Source organism: Rhinoraja longicauda, chromosome 11 (genome assembly GCF_053455715.1).
Source record: "Rhinoraja longicauda isolate Sanriku21f chromosome 11, sRhiLon1.1, whole genome shotgun sequence".
Classification (NCBI taxonomy): domain Eukaryota; kingdom Metazoa; phylum Chordata; class Chondrichthyes; order Rajiformes; family Arhynchobatidae; genus Rhinoraja; species Rhinoraja longicauda.
In genome coordinates, this window is record NC_135963.1 from 3,634,554 (window position 1) to 3,656,462 (window position 21,909).

The 21,909-nt window shown below is 50.5% G+C and overlaps 1 protein-coding gene across 13 annotated transcripts in view; it reads right to left on the reverse strand.

Annotated features, from left to right (window-relative positions):
* Positions 1 to 21,909, reverse strand: part of adgrl2a (adhesion G protein-coupled receptor L2a) — a 325,186-nt gene that overhangs the window by 110,047 nt on the left and 193,230 nt on the right. For 9 of the 13 annotated variants that reach the window (XM_078408142.1, XM_078408135.1, XM_078408141.1 and 6 more), the window contains exons 1-2: positions 6,246 to 6,393; positions 3,298 to 4,098 (exon numbers count right to left, since the gene is read on the reverse strand). In XM_078408142.1, coding sequence (XP_078264268.1) covers positions 3,298 to 4,098; positions 6,246 to 6,360 — 916 coding nt within the window. In that variant the 5' untranslated portion in view covers positions 6,361 to 6,393. Of the gene's footprint in view, positions 1 to 3,297; positions 4,099 to 6,245; positions 6,395 to 21,909 lie in introns of those variants that run through there. The other 4 variants (XM_078408134.1, XM_078408131.1, XM_078408138.1 and 1 more) reach the window with 2 other exon arrangements.

Genomic DNA, 21,909 nt, shown 5'->3' on the forward strand with positions numbered 1-21,909 from the left:
GCAAAACTAATCTAAAGCACGGAAACATCGAGCACTAAACTGGGGCAAGTCCTTCTACATAGTCCTACCCTAGTCATAGAGTGATACAGCGTGGAAACAGGCCCTTCGGCCCAACTTGCCCACACTGGCCAACATGCCCCAGCTACACTAGTCCCATCTGCCCGCGTTTGGCCCATATCCCTCCCAGCTTGTCCTATCCATGTACCTGTCTAAATGTTTCTTAAACGTTGCAATAGTCCCAGTCTCAACTACCTCCTCCGGCAGCTTGTTCCATACACCCACCACCCATTGTGTGAAAAAGTTACGCCTCAGATTCCTATTAAATCTTACCCCCTTCACCTTAAAACTATGTCCTCTGGTTCGTGATTCCCCTACTCTGGGCAAGAGACTCTGTGCATCTGTGCGTCTACCCGATCTGTTCCTCTCATGATTTTATACACCTCCATAAGATTTTTTATACACCTCCATCTTTCACCCTTCACATTAAACCTATGTCCTCTGGTCCTCGATTCACCTACTCTGGGCAAGAGACTCTGTGCATCTACCCGATCTATTCCTCTCATGATTTTATACATCTTTAAGATCAATTCCCCCTCTATGACATCATTACACTACTTTCAGATTTAGTTTAGTTTAAAGATACAGCGCGGAAACAGGCCCTTCAGCCCACCGAGTCGAGACCGACCAGCGATCCCCGCACATTAACACCACCCGACACACACTAGGGACAATTTTTACATTTACCAAACCAATTAACTTACAAACCTGCACGTCTTTGGAGTGTGGGAGGAAACCGAAGGTCTCGGAGAAAACCCACGCAGGTCACGGGGAGAACGTACAAACTCCGTACAGACGGCGCCCGTAGTCGGGATCGAACCTGGGTCTCCGGCGCTGTGAGGCAGTAACTCTACCTTGCCGCCCAACACACTTTGGATAGGCTCGGATAGAGTGGATGTGGAGAGGATGTTTCCACTAGTGGGAGAGTCTAGGACCAGAGGGCACAGCCTCAGAATTAAAGGACGTTCTTTTAGGAAGGAGGTGAGGAGGAATTTCTTTAGTCAGAGGGTGGTGAATCTGTGGAATTGTTTGCCACAGAAGGCAACGTCAGAAGATATATTAAAGGCAGAGATAGATTCCTGATTAGTACGGATGTCAGAGGTTATGGGGAGAAAGCAGGAGAATGGGGTTAGGAGGGAGAGATAGATCAGCCGTGATTGAATGACGGAGTAGATTTGATGGGCCTAATTCTACTCCTATCACTTATAATCTTATGACCTCTATCAGGCCAATACATCTCTATAAGATCAATACATCTCTATAGATTAATGCAGCACTATTAGATCATCACACTTCCACAAGATCAATGCACATCTATAAGGTCGATACACCTCTGCAAGATCAATACACATCTATAAGATAGACACAAAATGCTGGAGTAACTCAGCGGGTCGGGCAGCATCTCTGGCGAGAAGGAATGGGTGATGTTTCGGGTCGAGACCCTTCTTCAGAATTCATCACCCATCCCTTCTCTCCAGAGATGCTGCCTGTCCCGCTGAGTTACTCCAGCATTTTGTGTCTATCTTCTGTTTAAACCAGCATCTGCAATTCCTTCCTACACTCAGTAAGATCAAAACGTCTCTATAAGATAAATACACCTTGATAAGACCAACACACCTGTGCAAGACCAATACACCTGCGTAAGACCAACACCTGTGTAAGACCAATACACCTGTGCAAGACCAATACACCTATGTAAGACCAATACACCTGTGTAACACCAATACACCTCTGTAAGATAAATGCACCTGTGTAAGACCAATACAGCCGTGTAAGTCCAATACACCTGTGTAAGACCAACACCTGTGTAAGTCCAATACACCTGTGTAAGACCAACACCTGTGTAAGTCCAATACACCTGTGTAAGACCAATACAGCTTGATAAAACCAATACACCTGTGTAAGACCAATACACCTGTGTACGTCCAATACACCTGTGTACGTCCAATACACCTGTGTAAGTCCAATACACCTGTGTACGTCCAATACACCTGTGTAAGACCAATATACTTGTGTAAGACCAATACACCTGTGTCTGTCCAATACACCTGTGTAAGTCCAATACACCTGTGTAAGACCAATACACCTGTGTAAGTCCAATACACCTGTGTAAGTCCAATACACCTGTGTAAGACCAATACATCTGTGTAAGTCCAATACACCTGTGTAAGTCCAATACACCTGTGTAAGTCCAATACACCTGTGTAAGACCAATACACCTGTGTAAGTCCAATACACCTGTGTAAGACCAATACACCTGTGTACGTCCAATACACCTGTGTAAGACCAATACACCTGTGTAGTCCAATATACCTGTGTAAGTCCAATATACTTGTGTAAGACCAATACACCTGTGTAAGTCCAATACACCTGTGTAAGACCAATACACCTGTGTAAGTCCAATACACCTGTGTAAGACCAATACACCTGTGTAAGATCAATACACCTGTGTAAGATCAATACACCTGTGTAAGTCCAATACACCTGTGTTATTTCAATACACCTGTGTAAGACCAACACCTGTGTAAGACCAACACCTGTGTAAGACCAATACACCTGTGTAAGACCAATACACCTGTGTAAGTCCAATACACCTTTGTAAGTCCAATACACCTGTGTAAGACCAATACACCTGTGTAAGACCAACACACCTGTGTAAGACCAACACCTGTGTAAGACCAATACACCGGTGTAAGTCCAATACACCTGTATAAGTCCAATACACCTATGTAAGACCAATACACCTGTGTAAGACCAATATACCTGTGTAAGACCAACACCTGTGTAAGACCAATACACCTGTGTAAGACCAATACACCTGTGTAAGTCCAATACACCTGTGTAAGTCCAATACACCTGTGTACGTCCAATACACCTGTGTAAGACCAATACACCTGTGTAAGACCAATACACCTGTGTAAGACCAATACACCTGTGTAAGTCCAATACACCTGTGTAAGACCAATACACCTGTGTAAGACCAATACACCTGTGTAAGACCAATACACCTGTGTAAGTCCAATACACCTGTGTAAGACCAATACACCTGTGTAAGTCCAATACACCTGTGTACGCCAATACACCTGTGTAAGTCCAATACACCTGTGTACGTCCAATACACCTGTGTAATACCAATACAGCTTGATAAGACCAATACATCTCTGTACAACCAATATTCCATAAAAGAGAGAAGGAATGGAGGGTGGAGATGATGGGGTGAGTTTGAAGGGAGCCACTGACCTTGTGCTGGGTCTGGAGGTCCAAACTCCAGGGTGTACCTCAGGATGAAGTAGTTGTTCCAGACATAGATCAGGTTGTCGCGTGGATTGTAATCCACAGAGGCCACGTGCTGGTAGGGGTTGGGGAAGGGGATGTCCACGTGCTCCTCCCTGTTCAGGTTGGTGTTGTAGGCGTAGTCGATGGAGTTCTTGCCGGTCTCGCTCTCGTTGTCCTCGTAGACGGAGCGCACCACGTAGAGCACGCCGCAGATCATGAAGGCGTTGGAGGCCGAGCGCTTGTCGTAGGCGGTGTCCCAGGTGCCCTCGAAGCGCAGGGTGTAGGGGTTGAGCTGGCTGACCACCACCATGCCATTGTTCTGCTCGGTGGCATAGATGACCCACAGGCCGTTCTCGTCCACCGCCAGGTCGATGTCGGACTTGCCGCCCCAGCGGTAGGGCGAGGTGTCGTGGTAGTTGGCGTTGGCGATGATGGCCTCGCCGCTCTTGATGCGGGTCCGCAGGTCGTACTTGACGATGTTCCTGGTGCGCTCCTTGTTGAAGAAGACCGCCCCGTCGTACACCACGAAGCCGGTGCCGTCCACGCGGTGCGGCAGCTTGTAAGTGGTGGTGTGGCGGCCGGACTTGAAGTCGCCCAGCGACGCGTACTCCATCAGGGTGTCCGTGCGGTACGGCGTCCAGGGCATGTAGTAGACCTTGTCCCCGGCCTGCAGCGGGTCCTTGCACCAAGCTCCGGACTGCTGCTCCGCCTCTGTCACGTACGCCGACTCCACGATCCCACGCAGTGTCCCCGGACACAAGAAAACTGCAACCACAACCAGGCGGCAAAGGAAGAAGAAGAGAAGTTAACCACAGCTCAACTCAGGTGACACTTGACAAACCATAGATCAGGGCTGGTTGGCCAACCAAGAGTTCCGGCAGGCGAGAGTGGAGTAAGCGGGATGAATGGACAAGGAGGGAAGGTTGGGTTGAGATGGGTTGAATTGGGTTGGGTTGGGTTGAGTTGGGTTAGGTTAGGTTGGGTTGCATTGGGTTAGGTTGGGTTGGGTTGAATTAGGTTGAGTTGGGTTGGGTTGGGTTGAGTTGGGCTAGGTTAGGTTGGGTTGCGTTGGGTTAGGTTGGGTTGGGTAAGTTTGGGTTGAGTTAGGTTGGGTTGGTTTGAGTTAGGTTGGGTTGAGTTAGGTTGGGTTGGGTTCGATTGGGTTAGGTTGGGTTTGGTGAGTTTGGTTGGGTTAGGTTGGGTTGGGTTGGGTTGTTTTGGGTAGGGTTGGGTAGGGTTGGGTTGGGTTGGGTTGGGTTTGGTTGTTTTGGGTAGGGTTGGGTAGGGTTGGGTTGGGTTGTTTTGGGTAGGGTTGGGTAGGGTTGGGTTGGGTAGGGTTGGGTTGGGTTGGGTAGGGTTGGGTTGGGTTGGGTAGGGTTAGGTTGGGTTGAGTTGGGTTGGGTTGGGTTGGGTAGGGTTAGGTTGGGTTGGGTTGGGTTGGGTAGGGTTGGGTTGGGTTGGGTAGGGTTAGGTTGGGTTGAGTTGGGTTGGGTTGGGTAGGGTTGGGTTGGGTTGGGTTGGGTAGGGTTAGGTTGGGTTGGGTTGGGTTGGGTAGGGTTGGGTTGGGTTGGGTAGGGTTGGGTTGGGTTGGGTAGGGTTGGGTTGGGTTGGGTTGGGTTTGGTGAGTTTGGTTGGGTTGGGTTGGGTTGTTTTGGGTTGGGTTGGGTAGGGTTGGGTTGGGTAGGGTTAGGTTGGGTTGAGTTGGGTTGGGTTGGGTTGGGTTGGGTTGGGTAGGGTTGGGTTGGGTTGGGTTGGGTTGGGTAGGGTTGGGTTGGGTTGGGTTGGGTTGGGTTGGGTTGGGTTGGGTTGGGTTAGGTGGGGAAGAGGTTACCGCTGCATTTCAACCACAGAAAGCGGGAGGTAGAAGGAGCCAAGAAGCAGAGAGACAACAGAAGCACTGATGGACCAAGGCATTCCGTGAGGTGGGTTCAGACAGCAAAGTGTAGATGACACCCACTAACGCAAGGAAGCATCTGCCAGGGAGGGTCAAACTCAATCTCCACCGGGACACCAGCAGAACCATCCGAACCCTCGTTGACACTGGGTACAGAAGTTGTGAGGTCATGTTGCAGTTGTACAAGACATTGGTGAGGCCGCATTTAGAGCATTGTGTTCAGTCCTGGGCACCATGTTATAGGAAAGACGTTGTGAAGTTGGAAAGGATGCAGAGAGGATTTAGAACAAAGTTGCCAAGACTCGAGGGTCTGAGCTGTAGGGAGAGGTTGAGTAGGCTGGGACTCTATACCTTGGAGCACAGGAGGATGAGGGGTGATCTTATGGGGGTGTATAAAATCATGAGAGGAACAGATCGGGTAGACGCACAGAGTCTCTTGCCCAGAGTAGGGGAATCAAGAACCAGAGGACATAGTTTTAAGATGAAGGGGGTAAGATTTAATAAGAATCTGAGGAGTAACTTTTTCACACAGAGGGTGGTGGGTGTATGGAACGAGCTGCCGGAGGAGGTAGTTGAGGCTGGGACTATCCCAACATGTAAGAAGCAATTAGACAGGTGCATATATAGGTTTATGGGAATACGGGCCAAACGCAGGCAGTCGGGACTAGTGTAGATAGGTCATGTTGGTCAGTGTGGGCAAGTTGGGCTGAAGGGCTTATTTCAATGCTGTATGACTCCAGTTGTATAAGACGTTGGTGAGGCCGTATTTAAAAAAATCAGTTCTGGGCAGGATAGGAGAGATTTCGTTGAGTTGGAAAGGGTGCAGAGAAGATTGACAAGGGCATGTGGAAGTGGTGTTACATCGGTGGTGAACAGAGATCCCATGTGGAGGGTCTGGTGGGGGGGAAGGTGAGGGAGGGGAATGGGAAAGGTGGGAGGGGGGAGATGGCGGGACGATCAAGCAACCAAATGCCACAATAACAAGGATCTGGAGATGGGACTGTGCCAAGTTCATTACCTTTCTGTTCCACTTCTACAAGCATTGGGAGAGAAAAACGGGGATAAAAGAGTGGAAGAGAAAAAGTACAGAGATTAACAATGATTAACGCATTATTGTAATTTACCAGAGTCATTTCCCAGTGTGTGTGTGTGTGTCTGTATGTGGTGTGTGTGCGTATGTGTGTGGTGTGTGTGTGTATGTGGTGTGTGTGTATTTGTGTGGTGCCATTTGTGTGGGTGTGTGTGTGGTATGTGTGTGTATGTGGTGTGTGTGTGTGTGTACGGTGTGTGTGTGTGGTGCGTGTGTGTGTGTGCGTATGTGTGTATGTGGTGTGTGTGTGTGTACGGTGTGTGTGTGTGTGCGTGTGTGTGTGTGTATGTGGTGTGTTTATGTGCGCCTGTGTGTGTATGTGGTGTGTGTATGTGGTGTGTGTGTGTGTGTGTATGGTGTGTGTGTATGTGGTGTGTGTGTGCGCGCCTGTGTGTGTATGTGGTGTGTGTGTGTGGTGTGTGTGTGTACGGTGTGTGTGTGTGGTGTGTGTGTGTGTGTGCGTGTGTGTGTGGTGTGTGTGTGTGGTGTGTGTGCGCACTTGTGCGTGTGTCTATATATATATGTGTGTGTGTGTATATATACACACTGAACTATTTTTTCTCATTTATTACATTGTTTACAGTGTACAGTGTTCTGTTGTCCTGCTGTGAGTAAGAATGACATTGTACTACCTGGGACACGTGACAAAGGAGAAATAATTCATTCCACTTCAGTTGATCTCACTGGATTGGATCAACACATTAGCGGCATTTCACACACAACCTCCTAAGATGAGGCTGCTTTTGGTTTAGAGTAGTGTAGTTTAGTTTAGAGATGCAGTGCGGAAACAGGGCCTTCGGCCCACCGAGTCAGCAGTCACGGTGGTGCAGCGGTAGAGTTGCTGCCTTACAGCGAATGCAGCGCCGGAGTCCCGAGTTCCATCCCGACTATGGGCGCCGCCGTACGGAGTTTGTACGTTCTCCCCGTGACCTGCGTGGGTTTTCTCCGAGATCTTCGGTTTCCTCCCACACTCCAAAGACGTGCAGGTTCGTAGGTAAATTTGCTTGGTAAATGTAAAAATTGTCCCTAGTGTGTGTAGGATTGTGTCAGTGTGCGGGGATTGCTGGTCGGCGCGGACCCGGTGGGCCGAGGGGCCTGTTTCCGTGCTGTACGAGTATTCGGTTTAGACAATAGGCAATAGGTGCAGGAGGAGGCCATTCGGCCCTTCGAGCCAGCACCGCCATTGACTGTGATCATGGCTGATCATCCACAATCTGTACCCCGTTCCTGCCTTCTCCCCATACCCCCTGACTCCGCTATCTCGAAGAGCTCTATCTAACTCGCTCCTGAAAGCATCTAGAGAATTGGCCTCCACTGCCTTCTGAGGCAGAGAATTCCACAGATTCACAACTCTCTGACTGAAAAAGTTTTTTCCTCATCTCCGATCTAAATGGCCTACCCCTTATTCTTAAACTGTGTCCCCTGGTTCTGGACTCCCCCAACATCGGGAACATGTTTCCTGCCTCTAGCGTGTCTAACCCCTTAATAATCTTATATGTTTCAACAGGTACAAACCAATGTACATTTACTAGTCATCCTTTTTAAACATCCAGACTCGGAGGATTACAAGCAGCACCTTAAATAGAACTGATTGAAACTTCAGCTCCAATCAATTGACTGGACTTGGATGGATTTATCCGGTTTCCACTTGCCATTCGGAAGTGCTGGCAGCTAATAGCATTAGCACAGTGTTCCATTACTCAAGGCAGGGGGAGTCAAAACAGAGATCAAAAACAGCGTAAAGTTAATGCAAGGTCACGGTATTGATAGCATGGTCTTTTCTCTCTCCCCATCGCCACGGCACATTTAATGATTCTGCCCCACCAAGCCCGTCTGCAATCGCACTCAAGTGATAGAAGTCTGATCTAAGCACTTTTCCCTCTCCAATATATCTCTTTGTACGCACACAGGTTCCAGCTCAAATGGGGGTCAAAGAGGCCCCAAACAAACAAATCCATTGCCTCCGATTAACCGGAGCGATCAACACTTTGAGAGGATTTATTCACAAAATGCTGGAGTAACTCAGCAGGTCAGGCAGCATCTCAGGAGAGAAGGAATGGGTGTATGAGTTCTATCTAGCTCTCTCTTGAATGCATTCAGAGAATTGGCCTCCACTGCCTTCTGAGGCAGAGAATTCCACAGATTTACAACTCTCTGGGTGAAAAGGTTTTTCCTCATCTCCGTTCTAAATGGCCTACCCCTTATTCTTAAACTGTGGCCCCTTGTTCTGGACTCCCCCGACATTGGGAACATGTTTCCTGCCTCTAACGTGTCCAACCCCTTAATAATCTTAATGCACATTGAAAAAGACATGCATCTTAAGTAGCTTCCCAAAAATAAATGCAGGGATGACAAAAGGCAGGAATAATGGATTTTTCCACCCAATATGCTGGTAGATATTTCAATTTAAAAGAAGTTTTGTGTAGGAAGCACCTGGTTTATACCGAAGATAGGCACAAAATGCTGGAGTAACTCAGCGGGTCAGGCAGCATCTCTGGAGAGAAGGAACAGGTGACGTTTCGGGTCCTGAAAAATATCACCCGTTCCTTCTCTCCAGAGTTGCTGCCTGTCCCGCTGAGTTACTCCAGCATTTTGTGTCCACAGAGTCATAGAGTGATACAGCGTGGAAACAGGCCCTTCGGCCCAACTTGCCCACGCCGGCCAACAATGTCCCAGCTACACTAGTCCCACCTGCCCGAGTTTGGCCCATATCCCTCCAAACCTGTTCCCATCCATGTACCTGTCTAACTGTTTCTTAAACGTTGAGATAGTCCCAGCCTCAGCTACCTCCTCTGGCAGCTCGCTCCATACACCCATGTGTGAATAAGTTCAGATTTCTATTAAATCTTTTCCCCTTCACCTTGAACCTATGTCCTCTGGTCCTCAATTCATGAACTCTGGGCAAGAGACTCTGTGCATCTACCCATAGAAACATAGAAACATAGAAAATAGGTGCAGGAGGAGGCCATTCGGCCCTTCAAGCCAGCACCGCCATTCATTGTGATCATGGCTGATCATCCACAATCAGTAACCCGTGCCTGCCTTCTCCCCATATCCCATGATTCCACTAGCCCCTAGAGCTCTATCTAACTCTCTCTTAAATCCATCCAGTGATTTGGCCTCCACTGCCCTCTGTGGCAGAGAATTCCACAATGCCACTACCCGATCTATTCCTCTCATGATTTTATACACTGTAGGGACATAGGGATTGGCCAGGTAATAGAACCCTCGGATTGGGTTACGGTCATGGGGTGAGGAAGCGCGGGGTATTTAAATGCTTGGCGCCAAACGTTAGATTAGAGATTAGATTAGTGAGTGAAGTTAGTGTTCGTCCAGAAAGAAGTCTGTTGCGTTTGTTACGGGTTTTATACCAATAAAGTATTTGGATAATACCACTCGTCTGGACTCACTACATTGGTGACCTCGAACGTAGGAAGAAAGCAGCAGCATGTCGCAGGCGGGAGCGAGCGCGGGCGAAATCCATCTACCGCCATTCTGGGCCCATCAGCCGCACCTGTGGTTTGTGCAGGCAGAATCACAGTTCCATCTTAAAAAGGTGGAGGAAGACCAGGAGAAGTTCCACCACCTGGTGAGCTGTCTGCAGGCGGAGGTGGCTGCGCGGGTGGGTCAGCCGATACCTGACCAGTCCACCCCAAACAGAGCAGTACGTGGGGCTCAAGAAGCTCCTGCTGCGGACCTTCGGCTGGGCCCAGAGCCAGCGGGCTCTGAAGCTCCTCCATTTGCCAGACCTGGGGCAGCGGCTGCCGTCGGAGCTGATGTCCGAGATGCTGGCTTTGGCGGGCGACCATCAGCCGTGCATGATATTCGAAGCGGCCTTTCGGGAGAAGCTACCTGAGGACGTCAGGTTGGTGTTGGCAGACGTCCCTTTTGAAGATCCGGTAGCGTTCGCCGAGAAGGCGGACACGCTCGTTAGGGAGCGGCACACCCGAGACGGCTCCGTTAACCGGCAGTCGGGGGTGCGGCCGGGAGAGCGACGCATCGGCCGCTACTTCGCAGTCGGCCCGCCAAGAGAGGGCGGCGGCGCCTGTTCATTGGCAGCGGGCTCGACCAACAGAGCCAGATAGGCGTGGCTGGTGCTCTTTCCATCGGCGGTGGGGCAGCGAGGCCCGAAGCTGTAGATCCCCGTGTTCGTTTCCGGGAAACGCCTGGGCCGATCGACTGTAGAGGCAGTCTCGGTTGGCCGTAACCACCACCTCTACGCTACGGATCAGAGTACCGGGATCGTTTTCCTAGTGGATACGGGAGCGGTCGTAAGTATTGTGCCCCCCTATGACTGTGAAGTTCGAGTGGGGGAAAAGGGCCCGCCCCTAATTGCAGTAAATGGTAGCACCATCCGTACATACGGTAAAAGGACCATGTCCCTGTCCTTCGAGTCCAGGACTTACCGTTGGGAATTCATCGTTGCGGATGTGGGCCAGGCCATATTGGGGGCAGATTTCCTATGGGCGTTTTCCTTGGTCGCAGACGTCCGAGGGAGGGGCCTACAACCCTCGGCTGATGTACGGCCTCGGGGTACTGGGCCAGAGGCTTCTACAAGCGCAGCCCCACCCAGCCTAGTTATCCAGTCCATTACCACGGCTCCCGGTCAGTTCGATGCGGTCCTAGCCGACTTCCCGCAGCTCCTCGTCCAGCGTTTTGATTCACCTTCGGAGAAGCACGGGGTCGTCCATTTCATCCCAACCGAAGGGCCGCCGGTTTTTGCCCGGGCACGACGCCTCCCACCCGACAAGCTGGCCAGGGCGCGAGAGGAGTTCCTAAACTTGGAGAGGTTGGGAATTATTCGGCCTTCGAGTAGTCCGTGGGCCCACGGTGGCGTGTGGCCCCACAGGTATCAAGTTGTGGTGCGACGTTACTCTCCCACGCCCTCGCCCGGTGGTGCCTGCCGCTCTGCGGCGTAAGGTTTTTGAGGCCATTCATGGCCTGGCACATCCGTCCATCAGGGCGACTTCAGCCATGGTGGCCGACTGGTTTGTCTGGCATGGCCTGCGAAAGCAGGTGGCAGCCTGGGCACGTGCCTGCATTCCGTGCCAGACCTCCAAAGTCCATCGTCATGTCCAGCCCCCACACCAGAGATTCGAGGTTCCCCCCGTCCGTTTTTTCCACATCCATGTGGATTTGGTGGGTCCATTGCCCTATTCTAGGGGTTACACTCATCTACTGACGGTGGTGGATCGGTTCACTCGTTGGCCGGAGGCGCTCCCGTTGTCGGACACCTCGGCGGCCTCCTGTGCACGGGCCCTGGCGTTGCATTGGGTGGCTCGTTTCGGGGTCCCGGCTATCATCACTACAGATCGGGGGGCCCAGTTCACCTCGTCCCTCTGGGCCGCGCTGGCACAGCTGTATGGTGCTCGATTACAGCAGACCACCGCCTATCATCCCCAAGCCAACGGGATGGTTGAGCGCTTCCATCGGCAGCTGAAGGCGTCCCTCTGTGCTCGCCTGACTGGCTACGATTGGGCTGACCAGCTGCCTTGGGTCCTCCTCGGCATTCGTACGGCCCCGCGGGCTGAGCTGGGCACATCTTCGGCCGAGCTCGTCTACGGTTCGCCCCTGCGGGTGCCGGGTGACATTCTCCCTTCCACTCCCGCCTTGCCGCCATCCGTCACGTCAGTCTTGGGCTCCCTCCGGGAACGGGTGGGTTCTCTGGCTCCAGTCCCCACCTCCAGTCACGGAAGCACAGCAGTTCACGTTCCTTCGGAATTGCGGAGCTGTGATTTCGTGTTTCTTCGGAAAGATTGCCACCGCCCCCCTCTCCAGCCGGTTTACCAGGGCCCGTTCCAGGTGCTCAAAAGAGGGACTGTAACCTTCACCTTGCAGGTAGGAAATCGTCAGGAGCTGGTTTCAGTGTCCCGTCTTAAGCCGGCCCATTTGGACCAGGACCTCCCCGTGTCGGTGGCTCAGCCGCCGCGCCGGGGCCGGCCTGTGGCTGCTCGACTGGTCCCGTCAGTGGCGCCCAGTTTACCACCTCTTGGGCCTCCGCCGCCTATGGTTGGTCCCGGGCTGCCGTTGTTCATCAAGTGCCCCCCGTCACCTACACCCTCCGCTCCAGTGGACCCCCCATCGCCTCCAGCGGCGGCGTCCACCCCGCCTCCTGTCACGCTGGGGGTATCGGTTTCCCCCATCCGTACACGTTCTGGGCGGGAGGTTCGGCCGCCCGTGAGGTATGGTTTCGAGGGTTCTGGGGGGGGTCATGTAGGGACATAGGGATTGGCCAGGTAATAGAACCCTCGGATTGGGTTACGGTCACGGGGTGAGGAAGCGCGGGGTATTTAAATGCTTGGCGCCAAACGTTAGATTAGAGATTAGATTAGTGAGTGAAGTTAGTGTTCGTCCAGAAAGAAGTCTGTTGCGTTTGTTACGGGTTTTATACCAATAAAGTATTTGGATAATACCACTCGTCTGGACTCACTACAACACCTCTATAACATCATCCCTCATCCTCCTGCGCTCGATCAGTTCAGTTTATTGTCACGTGTACCGAGGTACAGTGAAAAGCTTTAGTTGCGCACTATCCAGTCAGCGGAAAGACGAAACATTTTTTTCCCCCCTTCACCTTAAAACCTCTGTGCTCTGGTCCTCGATTCCCCTACTCTGGGCAAGAGACTCTGTGCGTCCACCCGATCTACACCTCTCCTCTCCTCTCCTCTACTCCTCTGCTTCTGAATGATAACGTTGCTTTGTACCAGCTTGGCTTCTTGTGACTGCAATCTGCATTTCCAACACGTGGCCACACGCCAATGAATATTCATGGCGAACTCAAATGTCGAAAACAGGTTTCGAGAAATATAGTACAATCCATGTAAAACTGTGCGATTCGGCAAGCGTCTTGGAATTGATATTCATGGCGAACTCAAATGTCGAAAACAGGTTTCGAGAAATATAGTACAATCCATGTAAAACTGTGCGATTCGGCAAGCGTCTTGGAATTGTCATCTTTCCCGAGAATGTTTACAAGCATTGTAGTGAATTCGTGGATCCAATGGTTTTCAGGTGATTAACCACCCCAATGAACCATGAGATGCGTTCATATCCTCCCGAGCTTTGCAGCTGAATATGTAAACCTATTCCCAATCCTCAACAGCTGAGACCAAGATTACTCGGTTTAGTTCCGATCTCTGACACCGCTGGGCAAGGGGGGAGGGGGGGAAACACAAATAACCAGGTGAATTATTCACATCCTGCTGATCCCCGCATAATCAAGGATCTGCAGATGCTGGTTCACCTAAAAGAGACACAGAGTGCTGGAGTAACTCAGCGGGTCAGGCAGCATCTCTGGAGAACATGGATAGGTAACGTTTCGGGTTTCAGACTGACGGCTTATTAAGGTACAGTCAGGCAGGATGAGAGATGGTGTGTGTGTGAGAAATAGAGATAGAGAGAAAAAGAGAGAGAGAGAGATAGATAGATAGATAGAGAGAGAGAGAGAGAGAGAGAGAGAGAGAGAGAGAGAGAGAGAGAGAGAGAGAGAGAGAGGAGAGAGAGAGAGAGAGAGAGAGAGAGAGAGAGAGAGAGAGAGAGAGAGAGAGAGAGAGAGAGAGAGAGAGGAGAGAGAGAGAGAGAGAGAGAGAGAGAGAGAGAGAGAGAGAGAGAGAGAGAGAGAGAGAGAGAGAGAGAGAGAGAGAGAGAGAGAGAGAGAGAGAGAGAGAGAGAGAGAGAGAGAGAGAGAGAGAGAGAGAGAGGAGAGAGAGAGAGAGAGAGATTGGGAACAGTGACAGAGCATGGAAACAGGCTCATTGATCAAGCGTATCCATGCCAACCACGATGCCCCATCTAAGCTGATTCCATTTTGCCCTGCACTTGGCTCATATTCCTCTAAGCCGTTCCTATCCAATGGACCTTGTCCAGATGTTTCTTAAAGCTGTTGTAGTTCTTGCCCAAACTGCCTCCTCTGTAAGTTTGTTCCGTACACCTACCCCGCCCTGCGTTTCGAGTCGAGACCCTTCTTCAGACAGATGTCAGGGGAGGGGGGCGGGACCAGAGATAGGATGTAGTCGGAGACAGGAAGACTAGGTGGGAGAACTGGGAAGGGGAGGGGACAGAGAGGGAAAGCAGGGACTATCTGAAGTTAATAGACAATAGACAATAGACAATAGGAGGAGGGAGGAGGCCATTCGGCCCTTCAAGCCAGCACCGCCATTCAATGTGACCATGGCTGATCATTCTCAATCAGTACCCCATTCCTGCCTTCTCCCCATACCCCTTGACTCCGCTATCCTTAAGAGCTCTATCCAGCTCTCTCTTGAATGCATTCAGAGAATTGGCCTCCACTGCCTTCTGAGGCAGAGAATTCCACAGATTCACAACCCTCTGACTGAAAAAGGTTTTTCCTCATCTCAGATCTAAATGGCCTACCCCTTATTCTTAAACCGTGGCCCCTGTTCTGGACTCCCCCAACATTGGGGAACATGTTTCCTGCCTCTAACGTGTCTAACCCCTTAATAATCTTATACGTTTCGATAAGATCCCCTCTCATCCTTCTAAATTCCAGTGTATACAAGCCTAGTCGCTCCAGTCTTTCGACATATGACAGTCCCGCCATTCCGGGAATTAACCTAGTGAACCTACGCTGCACGCCCTCAATAGCAAGTAAACCTACGCTGCACGCCCCTCAATAGCAAATAGGGGTATGGGGAGGAGAATGGGGTTAGGGGGGAGAGACAGATCAGCCATGATTGAATGGCAGAGTAGACCTGATGGGCCGAATGGCCTAATTCTATTCCTATCGCTTATGACCTTATGTGCTTAATGATATCTTTCCGATAGTCAAGTTTGTACGAGTTGGTGGTAGGTTTTATCCAACCTGCCTCGGTTAGCAAAGGTTGTACACAGCTGATCTGACAAATCCTACTCACACTGAACCTGGGGAAGCAAAGAATGGAATCATTACGATTTTATGACTCATATTTTACATATGTTCATTATCAATTATTGAAATGTACGGATTCCAACATAAAAGTTCCCTGTTTGAATCGCCGAGCAATCTTTCTCGCAAATAGCAGAGTTTTATTCTACAAAGCGGACAAATTGCTCAAACAACGTGTGGGGGTGGAAAGGAGAAATGTCGTCTATTGCTACCAGAACCAAGGACACTGTGAACTGCACACGCCAGGCCTCTGGGTTTAATTTCAGTTTAGTTTAGAGATACAGCGCGGAAACAGGCCCTTCGGCCCACCGGGTCCGCGCCGACCAGCGATCCCCGCGCACTAACACTATCCTACACACACTAGGGACAATTTTTACATTTATACCAAGCCAATTAACCTACAAATCTTTGGAGTGTGGGAGGAAACCGAAGATCTCAGAAAAAAACCCACACAGGTCACGGAGAGGAGAACGTACAAACTCCGTACAGACGGCGCCCGTAGTCGGGATGGAACCCGGGTCTCCGGCGCTGCATTCGCTGTAAGGCGGCAACTCTACCGCTGCGCTACCGTGACCGCGTTGGGTCAACGGCCAATAAGAATGATTTTATCGGTCACCCGCATAACCGTGAAAGAGAGGATATTGAGAGAATGTACATTGAGAGACAGTCGGCTGCCTTGCCACACAGGGCACATACGAATGTACATTGAAAAAAGACATCCATCTTAAGCATGTAGGCAAAAAAAACTGCAGATGCTGGTTTAAATCGAAGGAAGACACAAAATGCCGGAGTAACTCAGCGGGTCAGGCAGCATCTCGGGAGAGAAGGAATGGGCGACGTTTCGGGTCGAGTTACTCCAGCATTTTGTGCCTGTCTTCAGTATAAACAAGGTGCTTCCTACACAAAACTTTTTTTTTAATTGAAATATCTACCAGCATATTGGGTGGAAAGCCCATTATTCCTGCTTTTAGTCATCCCTGCATTTATTTTTGGGAAGCTACTTAAGATGCATGTCTTTTTCAATGTGCATTAAGATTATTAAGGGGTTGGACACGTTAGAGGCAGGAAACATGTCCCCAATGTTGGGGGGAGTCCAGAACAAGGGGCCACAGTTTAAGAATAAGGGGTAGGCCATTTAGAACTGAGATGAGAAAAAACGTTTTCAGTCAGAGAGTTGTGAATCTGTGGAATTCTCTCCCTCAGAAGGCAGTGGAGGCCAATTCTCTGAATGCATTCAAGAGAGAGCTGGATAGAGCTCTTAAGGATAGCGGAGTCAGGGGGTATGGGGAGAAGGCAGGAACGGGGTACTGATTGAGAATGATCAGCCTTGATCACATTGAATGGCGGTGCTGGCTCGTAGGGCCGAATGGCCTCCTCCTGCACCTATTGTCTATTGCATTCGTATTTGCCCTCTGTGGCCTGCCTCGACCCGGAACGTCACCCCCGTTCCTGCTCTCTCTCTCGAGATGGTGCCTGACCCGCTGTGTTACTCCAGTATTTTGTGTCTACCTTCCATCTTAAGCAGCTCACCAAAAACATATGCAGGAATATATAAAGGGTAGGAATAATGGATTTTCCACGCAATATGCTGGTGGATATTTCAATGTTTAAAAAAGGTTTTGCTTCGGAAGGACCTGGTTGGAACCGAAGGCAAGGCACAATAATGCTGGAGTAACTCGACGGGTCAGGCAGCATCTGTGGAGGAAAAGGAACAGGTGACGTTTCTTCGGGACTGAACCCTTCCTCAGACTGAAACGTCACCCATTCCTTCTCTCCAGAGATGCTGCCTGTCCCGCTCAGTTACTCCAGCATTTTGTGTCCATCATCGTTGTAAACCAGCTTCTGCAGTTCCTTCCTACACGTATATATGTTCTATGTGTGTGTGTGTGTGTGTATATTATCTATATATATGCATATAAACGCACACACACACACACGTACATACATACATATGTGTGTGTTTATTCACAAAATGCTGGAGTAACTCAGCGGGTCAGGCAGCATCTCAGGAGAGAAGGAATTGGGGTGACGTTTCGGGTCGAGACCCTTCTTCAGACTGATGGGTCTCGACCCGAAACGCCACCCGTTCCTTCTCTCCTGAGATGCTGCCTGACCCGCTGAGTTACTCCAGCATTTTGTGAATAAATACCTTCGATTTGTACCAGCATCTGCAGTTATTTTCGTACACTACATACGTGTGTGTGTGTGTGTGTGTGTGTGTGTGTGTGTGTGTGTGTGTGTGTGTGCCCGTGTGTGTGTGTGTGTGTGTGTGTGTGTGTGTGTGTGTGTGTGTGTGTGTGCCCGTGTGTGTCTACTGAACATTTCTTTCATTTATTATATTGATAACTGTGTACTATATTAGTTCAGTGTACTACGATAGCGCAGTATACTATCTCCACGCGAGGGCCTCGGACAGTCGGCAGCGGCGACTGCGGACGGTTCAACAGCCCCGACCGCGGGTGAACAAAGAGGAAGGTGGTTGAACTTTATTACCTTCCATCACAGTGAGGAATGTGGAGACCGCTGTGGTGGATGTTTACGTTAAATGTTACTTTATGCGGCTGTGTGCCTCGTTGCTTTTCACTTAGTACGGCTGTAAAGGTAACTCAAATTTCCCCGTACCTTAATTGGTACACGTGACAATTCAATTTAATCTTGAATCTTGCTGACATATTCTGTTGTGCTGCTGCAAGTAAGAATTTCATTGTTCTGTCTTCACCATCATTCACCGATCAGCCAAAACATTATGACCCGGTGAGCCAAAACATTATGACCACCTGCCTAATTATGCTGTCGGTCCTCTAGTATAAGAAAATAACTGCAGATGCTGGTACAAATCGAAGGTATTTATTCACAAAATGCTGGAGTAACTCAGCAGGTCGGGCAGCATCTCAGGAGGGAAGGGAACGTCACCCATTCCTTCTCTCCTGAGATGCTGCCTGACCGGCTGAGTTACTCCAGCATGCTGTTGGTCCTCCGTGTGCAGCCCCATACGCAGCAGGGTGCGATGCACTGTGTATTGTGACACATTCCTCCCGTGACCACCGTTAACATTTTCTGGGACTTGTGCCACAGTCGACCTTCTGTCGGTTCGGACCAGACGGGATAGCCTTCGTTGCCCTCGCGCATCGATGAGCCTTGGGCGCCCAACACCCTGTCTGTCGCTGGTTTGTGGTTTGTCCCTCCTCGGACCACTGTCGGTCGGTACTCACTACTGCTGACCGGGAGCACCCCACAAGCCTTGCCGTTTCAGAGACGCTCTGACCCAGTCGTCTGGCCATAACAATTTGGCCCTTGTCAAAGTCGCTCAGGTCTTTACTCCTGCCCATTTCTCCTGCATCCAACACGTCAACTTCAAGAGCTGACTGTTCACTTGCTGCCTAATATATCCCACCCCTTGACAGGTGCCATTGTAACAAGATAATCAATGTTGTTCACTTCGCCCGACAGTGTTCATAATGTTTTGGCTGATCGGTGTATGACAGTATAGCACTCTTAACACTTGTTAAAGACGCAAGGCCTTGCCAAACGTGTTGCCGGTCAAGGGAGAGTGGGTGAATCTGAAGGTCTGTACTTACTGTAAGGGACACATTCGTACTGAACCTCCAGGTATTTGTATGTTCCAGGGCAAGGGTCAGGAAACACATCGTACCCTGTAATAACAATACACTGGGTCCTGTTGTTGCATCTGCGAAACAAAAAGCACAGAAAGCCATAAGTTCAGAAGACATTGATCAGTCAAATAAAAACAAAAGTCTCTTGCCCAGAGTAGGGGAATCGAGGAGCAGAGGACATAGGTTCAAGGTGAGGGGGAAAAGAGTTAACAGGCATCTGAGAGGTAACTTTTTCACACAGAGGGTGGTGGGTGTATGGAACGAGCTGCCAGAGGAGGTAGTTGAGGCTGGGACTATCCCAATGTTTAAGAAACAGTTAGACAGGTGCATGGATAGGACAGTCTGAAGAAAGGTCTCGACCCATTCCTTCTCACCTGAGATGCTGCCTGACCCGCTGAGTTACTCCAGCATTTTGTGTCTACTTTTTTTTCCCCTGTACATGGATAGGACAGGTTTGGAGGGATATGGGCCAAGCGCGGGCAAGTGGGACCAGTGTAGCTGGGACATTGCTGGCCGGTGTGGGCAAGTTGGGCCGAAGGGCCTGTTTCCACACTGTATCACTCTGTGACTCTATGATTCTAAAAGTGGGCTTAGATTTTGGCGCAGAATTTGGATCACTCTTCCAACAAATGTTCCAACCAGAGCTCTAATCTGTGAAAATGATCAGAGATAGAGAAACAGACAAACTGAGTGAAAGAAAAACAGTGAGAATGAGGAGAGAGACAGAGAGTGAGGATGAGAAGTAGACACTGAGCCATTCGGCCCATCTAGTCTTCTCCACCATTCAATCATGGCTGATCTATCTCTCACTCCTAACCCCATTCTCCTGCCTTCTCCCATAACCCCTGACACCCGCACTAATCAAGAATCTATCAATCTCCGCTCTAACAATAGCCACTGACCTGTCCTCCACATCCGTCTGTGGCAAAGAATTCCACAAATTCACCACCCTCTGACTAAAGAGATTCCTGAATAGTGAAAGGCCTGGATAGAGTGGATGTGGAGAGGATGTTTCCACCAGTGGGAGAGTCAAGGACCAGAGGCCACAGCCTCAGAATAAAGGACGCTCCTTTAGGAAGGAGACGAGGAGGAATTTATGAACTTATGAGCAGCGACTCTACTGTGCAGCCTAGGGTTGCCAACTATCTCCCTCCCAAATAAGGGACAAAGTGACGTCACCGCCCGGTGCCCCACGTGACCTCGCCCAGCCAGCGGCCATGTGCTCCCGCTCCACCAATGGCGGCCGCCTGAGCTGGGAGGCGGGTTGCTACGCAACCCCCATTAGGTGGTGCCTGGGCCTCCAAGCCTACACTGTCTGGACTTACACTGTCCGGACCTACACTGTCCGGCTTACACTGTCTGACCTACACTGTCCGGACCTACAGCATCCGGACCTACACTGTCCGGAAGGTAGACACAGATTTTAACCAGCATCTGCAGTTTTTTTCCACCTACACTGTCTGGACTTACACTGTCCGGGCCTAAAGCATCTGGGCCTTCAGCGTCGGGGCCTACAGAGTCCGGGGCCTACAGCGTCCGGGCCTACTTCGTCGGGGCCTACAGCGTCCGGGCCTACAGTGTCCGGGCCTACTGCGTCCGGACCTACAGCATCCAGACCTACAGCGTCCGGGCCTACAGCGTCCCGGCCTACAGCGTCAGGGCCTACTGCATCCGGACCTACAGCATCCAGACCTACAGCGTCCGGACTTACAGCGTCAGGGCCTACAGTGTCCGGACCTACAGCGTCCGGACCTACAGCGTCCGGGCCTACAGCGTCCGGGCCTACAGCGTCAGGGCCTACAGTGTCCAGACCTACAGCGTCCGGGCCTACAGCGTCCCGGCCTACAGCGTCAGGGCCTACAGTGTCCGGACCTACAGCGTCCCGGCCTACAACACCCTCTGGGCCTAATACGGGACAGGGGCGGTCCCGTACAGGACAACCAATTTAGCCCAAGATACGGGATTTCCCGGCTAATACTGGACAGCTGGCAACCCTAGTTCTGCCCCACGATGTAGAAGGTTACTCCTTCCCTAGTCTGGGAGACCACACCTGTATACAGCCTTAGCACCAGATGCCTTCTCAACACGGCCTTATATAATTGGTCTGAGATGGCTCTACCCTTGCACTTAAATACCATGCAATAAAAACCAGCACATCATATATCTTCCTAATTGTCCGCCATACCTACACGCTTGTTTCCAGTGATTCATTTTCAAGGAGGCCAATTACGTTCTAAGTGCCCTATTACCCTCTAGGCACCGACATGATTCGAGCTCACGCCAATAAAATAAATCCCCAGTGTTATTCTTCCGCCCGGCTCGGTGGGGCAGTGGTGGAGTTGCTGCCGTACAGCACCAGGGACCCCGCGCTGCCTCGGCAAGGCCAGCAGCACAATCAAGGACCAGTCTCACCCCGGCCACTCCCTCTTCTCCCCTCTCCCATCGGGCAAGAGGTACAGAAGTGTGAAAACGCACACCTCCAGATTCAGGGACAGTTTCTTCCCAGCTGTTATCAGGCAACTGAACCATCCTTACCACAACCAGAGAGCAGTGCTGAACTATAGCGTCCGCTGGGGGGAAACAATAGAACTACAAACATGCAAAGAAGTAACGCCTCTATGACCCCGACTAGCCTTGATCGGACCTTACTGAGTTTACCTTGCATTAAACGTTGTTCCCTTTATCTTGTATCATCTGTACACGGTGGACAACTGGATTGTAATCACGTGTACTCTTTCTGCTGACTGGTGAGCACGCAACAAAATGCTTTTCACTGTACCTCGGGACGTGTAACAATAATAAACCACACTAAAGTAAACTTCTTTAGATGTAAATGTATTTAGATGTATTCAAGAGAGAGTTAGACAATAGACAATAGGTGCAGGAGGAGGCCATTCGGCCCTTCGAACCAGCACCGCCATTCAATGTGATCATGGCTGATCATTCTCAATCAGTACCCCGTTCCTGCCTTCTCCCCATACCCCCCTGACTCCGCTATCCTTAAGAGCTCTATCCAGCTCTCTCTCGAATTGGCCTCCACTGCCTTCTGAGGCAGAGAATTCCACAGATTTACAACTCTCTGACTGAAAAGGTT